We start from the raw sequence: 6,247 nt of genomic DNA on the forward strand, positions 1-6,247 counted from the left end.
GGAAGGGACAAGAGGACAGTGAAAGAGAGAGCAAGACAGCAAGAGAGAACAGAGGGGGGCAAGCAGCTCCTTTTATAATGAGTCAGTCACACCTGGATGTAGCCAGGTGACTCTGTGTGGGGGAGCTTAGACAAAAAGCTAACACTGATGACCACAGGGGACCAGAGCACAAACCCTGCACAGAACAGTGGGAGCCAATGCTCATCCCTCTGAGCACCAGTCCTGTCTATTGGAAAGTCCGTTTCCTTTACCTGGTGTCCATCTCTCCCATTTCTGGTAGCATTTACTGCCCTGGTGTTCTCATGCTGGGTCTTCAGAATCCTTCTTTTCCATTCCAGCTGTGGCCAGCGTCATTGATGAAAACATTAAGCTGTGTAGGAGGCTGATGATCCTCGTGGCACCAGAGTCATCCAGCTTCGGCTTTCTAAAGAACTTGTCAGAAGAACAAATCGCTGTCTACAATGCCCTCATCCAGCATGGCATGAAGGTCATTCTGATTGAACTGGAGAAAGTCAAGGACTACAGCTCCATGCCCGAGTCCATTCAGTACATCCGACAGAAGCACGGGGCCATCCAGTGGGACGGGGACTTCACAGAGCAGTCACAGTGTGCTAAGACCAAGTTCTGGAAGACAGTGAGATATCACATGCCACCCAGGAGGTATCCGGCATCTTCCCCAGTCCAGCTACTGGGACACACGCCCTGCAATCCCATGGCAGGCAAGTGCAATGCTGCCACAGGGCTCATAACTCCCTGAGAATGGTTAGGGTGTGGTGGCTCACACTCCATCCTCATTGGATTGTCAGCCTGTGTAGTTTGCTCTTTTGTGTTTGTGAGCGACCTTGCTCTTGCCCTTGTAGTTTTTTTGTTTGTTTGTTTTGTTTGTTTGTTGGATGCTTTAAATCATAGCTGACCCTTATTACTCCTGTTTGCTTCATGGCTCCTGAACACCCATACAGTCACCTGAGCATGGGTGGCTCTAACATTGGGCCTCCATGTCAGCGGGATACTGAGGATGACACACCAGGTGGCTAGGATGCTTGGTCCTGGTTTGAGATAGGAGGCTTGGCAGTCTGAGGATACCACGTGGGTAGCCTTGGGGAAGACAAGCAAGGACAGTAAGTAGTACAATGTCTGTGTTTGTCCACTGTCTACCAGGCTCTGGCCCTCAGGCAGTGTAGACAGCCTTTGAATCTCCCTCATTCTCCTACTGCATTTAGGTAACTAATCATTGTGGGAATAGGACCGAGGGGTGTGTGTGTGTGTGTAAGAGTTGACAGAGTCACGTGATGAATCCTGGGAAATCAGACTCCGGAGACCAGCCTCAGGGTGCAGATCTGAGTTTATTGCTCAACTCTTAAGCTTATATACAGCCTTCGAGCCAATCCCAAGCCCCTAGATCCTCCGCCAATCGTATCTCGCCACACCGTCACTGCGCTCCAATGAAAACCCTGCCTGATGTGGTAATTCGGAAGGAGTGAGGGTGGGGAGCACCATCACCTGTTAGGACTTTCATGAAGATGGAAGAAGCTGCCGCCGCCTCACCTCCGTTCCTTTTTGCTATTTCACAGATGCTCCGAGCAGTCTTAGATCTAGTGCCGTGGGCAGCAGATTAGGACTCTTCGACAAGTGGCGGGAACCTGTGGCACCTCGCTCTCCATCCCACTTTTTCCTTCACAGGGTTGACTTCCACATCCCCTAAACCATGGTACTAGCACAATTCCCCTAGAAGCCACTTAGATGTCTCCAGGACCCATGGTCTCCATTTCCCTCCTTCCCAGCCCCTGTGAATCTGACTATTCTAAAAACTTCAAATAAGAGACAACATGTACCATTTCTCATTTTACGACTGGCTTCTTTAATACACTACGGATTCCTCAAGTGCCCTCAAGGTTGATCCATAGATAGACCTTTTGATTTATTATTATCTTTCTCTTCTTTTTCTTCCTCTTCAATTTTCCCCCTCTCCTCACGAGCACACTGAGAAGAAAGAGCACAAGACTGTGCACGCCTGCAGCATGATGAACTAACTCATGAAGGGTCCCTTCGATCACAAGCTTGCATGTTTAGCGTTTCAGTTTCTCTTTGCACCATGGGAATTGTAACTCCTTACAGAGGATTTGGGAGTTCAGGTACAGTAAGATGTTTATTGCTTCCAATGACATCACTAACTGGTTCCTTCTTCTGTCTTCCTCGCCCTGCGTGGGTTTTTGCTTTTGGTTGATTCCTGAAAATTGACAGCAGTACTGAAGAAACCTAGGGGCAGGGCTGAGTAACGGGACTTGGCCTTTCTTCTTTGGAGCCTAGGATACAGTGTCTGCCTAGTGGGTCCCGGAAACACCGGGTGGTTCCACTCTGCTCAGTGGTAACATTTTTAGCTGAGTGATCAACATTGGGTCCTTTGGTGAGGACGTGGGGGCATCTCTCCCCATTTAGATTTGGACTCTTACTTCCCTGGTCATTTCCCTCTGAAAGATTCAGGAGGCTAAGCCAGGAGCAGGGAAATGTCACCTGTGTCTTCTCTATGAGGCTCCTTGAGACACCTGTGACCACTAATTTTAGAAAATGTGTTTTCTAGAGGTGATACACTCATTTTCCTAGTTCTGGCTACACTTATGGGGACATTAGCTAAGGCTGTCAGCAGGAAGTTAACTCATTTGAAGTAAATATTTTCCAGAAATCCCTTACTTCTGTGAGGCCAATTGTGCTGATTTTTTTTTTTAAACTGAATTTTCTTTTTCGGTCAGAAAGCTTTCCTCTTGACAATATGTCTTAATTTTCCTTTTGTTTAAAAATTATTGGAGTTGTATTACAAATTCTAAGATGTGAGTGTGTTATATCAGTCGTGACATTTTTAATAAAGCATATTTCAGTAGAACACGAAAGCTCCTTTGCTCAAAGGAATTGGCCACCTCCTGTGTTTGAATGCTGGGCACATGTTCTGGAATTGAACACATTCTGTTTGTAGGTGATTGCTTTGGTGTGGGATTTGTGAAAATATAAACTCATATTTTAAGGCTGGACAAGGCTCAAGCTATAGCTGTGAGCCCTACTCTCTTCAACAGTGACTCCACTCTGATAATTTTTTTTTTTTGCAACCTACATGTGCATACCATCTTGACTATACTTTCAGGAGGGTTTCTTACTGCCTTTCATTGAGACATTCATTCATGCCCGTAAGATCCGCACCCCAAACTCTCTTTTACTTTTGTATTTATAACACGTAATGAAACACTTTTATTTTTTACAGGAGTCTCAGTGGTACGCCCATGATCAGAGAGTGAGTCATTTGGATTTTTCCTAAAGATTAAATAGAAATGAATCTTAGATATGTTTGATCATTCATTAGAGATTCCCTAACTAGTGTGTTATAAATGAGTTTCAAGTCTACTGAGGTACAGAATACCCCATTATCAGTCATGGAGTTGGTCCAAGACCTCCTGGTGGGTGCCTCAAACCATGGATAGTGCTGAATTCAGTATATGACACATTTTTTCCCTAAATGTATGTATCTAATGCATACTCTAGAAACAGGTTCATTCACATTCACAATAATGAGAACAAAATCGAACATTTCTGGTAATGTATACTGTCATAAATGTATGCGGTTGTGAACTCTCTGTTCTCATCAATCCTGATTGTACTTGTTAGGCGAGATGATGCCTCTGTTAACTGTGAGCAGCTAAAACCTCAGAACACGAGGCCACAGATAAGAGTAGCACCGTGATGTCTCCTGCTGTGTTCATACTCATGACGGTGTGCATACAGGAGAAAGACGAGGACACTCCTCACACACTGTCCCAACTGTCCTAGTTTATCATGGAAGAAGTGGAGGCCCAGAGAAGTGAAGTAACTAGAGACTCTAGGTCTCTGCAGTGGAGAAGCATTGACTAGCTTAGATCTCCGGGAAGGTATGCCACACCTCTGAGCCTAGGACACCCACTACTGGTTGGAACTACACAGACCTTTGAGAGCAACTGGGCCTCTCAAGTTTGTTACTTTATGTAGATGAGAAACAAAGACAACGAGAAGCAATGAAAACAGAGCCATGAACAAGCAGGGGCTGGTTTATTAAGAATAAGACAGGAGAGACTGAAGCTTCCTTATTGGGAAGGCTCCTGAGGGCGTTGTCATCAAGCTCTTTGTCTGAGAGTATTTTTTCTTAATAGGACTCATGTCAGAAACTGGACAAAGATTGATGTGATTGCTGGTTAATTCTGTAGGTGTATCATAGGTAGAGCCAATAGCAGGCCTACGTATTTTGATGATCATATGCTGGTTGCCCAAACAAGGACTAATCCTAAATCATGTTCACCCTTCATTTTTTCTTGACCTTGGCTAGGTTTGCTAGCCATTGATCTTGGCAGGGCCTGCTGGCTCTGAACCTTGATTAGGTATTATAGATGTTATTTGAACCATGATTTCTTCATTCTCACTTTTGCATGACCAGCTGGTAGTTTACTATGGCCTTTTCTGGACACTAGGAACTAGCAACTAACTCCTATGGGAGTTACCAATAAACCTGGAGTTTTCCTTAGGTACCTTGTATTTAGTGCCGTGTCCACAGGGTGATCTGGAGGGAGTCTCCTTCCTGGACCAGGTGGAAGCTTTTTAGAAATCACCCTTAGAGATGGATTGGATAATTCACTCTGTAAAGACTTACTGCTGTGTATGTTCCTCATGGGGGCTTAGTAAGGGCCAGCCAGAGCCTGCCAAGGATGGCTTTGTTGTTTTGTCTACAGCCCTTTTCTTTCTCTTATCTGGTCAGTGTGGCTACCTCATACTTAGTTGCAAGCCCCATTATTTACCTTCCTCGGGTTTCCTGTCTTTGCTCTTTGACCTAATACTCTCTTTAACTTCACTATTTACTCCCATTGCTGTGGAACTGCGTGGCTAATACTATAAAAACCCAGAAACTGAGTTCCAGAAGCACACAGCTGTGGCCCCCTGGTTTCTCTTCACTCTCTCTCAACTTTGGGAGTTTATAGACTTTCATGTTGTGTCGTCTTGCCGAGCAGTGAGCAATCTGGTAGCTCTTGAATCCATGAGGGATTTAACAGACGGGACCAAGAGTGCTCTGAATGGATGTTTCATAACTGGATACTTCTAAAGTGCTAAGGATTTTTAAGATGACTGTGGTCAGTGAGTGAGGCTCTGTATCAGTTATCTCTTTGCACAAATTCCTAGGTGTCTTAGGGTTCTCTAGAGTCACAGAACTTACGGACTGTCTCTCTATATTGAGGGAATTTATTATGATGACTTACAGTCTACAGTCCAACTAACCCAACAATGGTCAGCTGTGAATGGGAAGCCCAAGAAGCTAGCAATTGTTCAGTCCCATGAGGCTATTTGTTTAAGCTGGCCTTCTGTAGAAGTAGGTTCCAATACAAGTGCTGGCAAGTAAATGCAAGCAGGTGAAGAAGAACGAATCTTCCTTCTTCCAATGTCCTTATGTAAGTCTCCAGCAGAAGATGTGACCCAGATTAAAAGTGTGTACTACCACGCCTGGATCTGGGATTTGCTTTGTCCCAGGCTGACCTTAACTCAGAGATCTCCTTGCCTCAGTCTCCTGGGATTAAAGGCCTGTGTTACCTTGCTGGGGCCTAAGCTTTTCATGGCCACTATGCCTCAAGATTTACATGCTACGATCCAGGTCAGAAATTTGTGTCTTCCAGCCTTAAGGTCTGGATCTCAGGTAAGCCCTCTGATTCTGGATTGTAGTTCATTCCAGATATAGTCAAGTTGACAACCAGGAATAGCCATTACACTGGTATTCATATCTGACACAAAGCTTTAACATGTGGCATGAAGTCGATTGAAGTTCACCTATTGACTAGGGCCCTGCTTCCTCCTAGGAGTCTTCAGATTCAGAGTTTATCTGCCTGAAGAGCAAGATAGTCTTCAGGGCCAACCCCACTAACTTCACTTACATAGGGTGGGCTGGGGGAGGGATGCTGAGGTGCTGAATAGCTTACCCAACTTTGCTCATTTAGTGGCTGGCCTGAAGCAAGAGAAACAACTTTTGAAATACAGTATGGACATGACAAACATGTCACTTAGAGAGATGGATTAGATATGTCTGAGGGAACTTTGGTGGTTACGGAAAGCAGTAATTGCGTGACGGGAAGTCAGCCACTCAGCTGACACTGAATGTTTTGCTGGGGACAGCAGACAAACCTTCTGCCAGCAGAGATCATTAAACCTTCTGCCAGTTTCTTAAACTCTCTCTCTCTCTCTCTCTCTCTCT

At 45.1% G+C, this 6,247-nt stretch overlaps 1 protein-coding gene across 1 annotated transcript in view; it reads left to right on the top strand.

Moving 5' to 3' along the window:
* Il1rl2 (interleukin 1 receptor like 2) overlaps positions 1-757 on the top strand; it is a 40,106-nt gene extending 39,349 nt beyond the window's left edge. The window contains exon 11 of the mRNA XM_028775423.1: positions 339-757. Within this exon, the coding sequence (XP_028631256.1) occupies positions 339-757 (419 nt within the window). The remainder of the gene's footprint in view (positions 1-338) is intronic.
* The last annotated feature ends 5,490 nt before the right edge of the window (positions 758-6,247 follow it).

Source organism: Grammomys surdaster, unplaced genomic scaffold (assembly GCF_004785775.1).
Source record: "Grammomys surdaster isolate TR1022 unplaced genomic scaffold, NIH_TR_1.0 255, whole genome shotgun sequence".
Lineage (NCBI taxonomy): Eukaryota > Metazoa > Chordata > Mammalia > Rodentia > Muridae > Grammomys > Grammomys surdaster.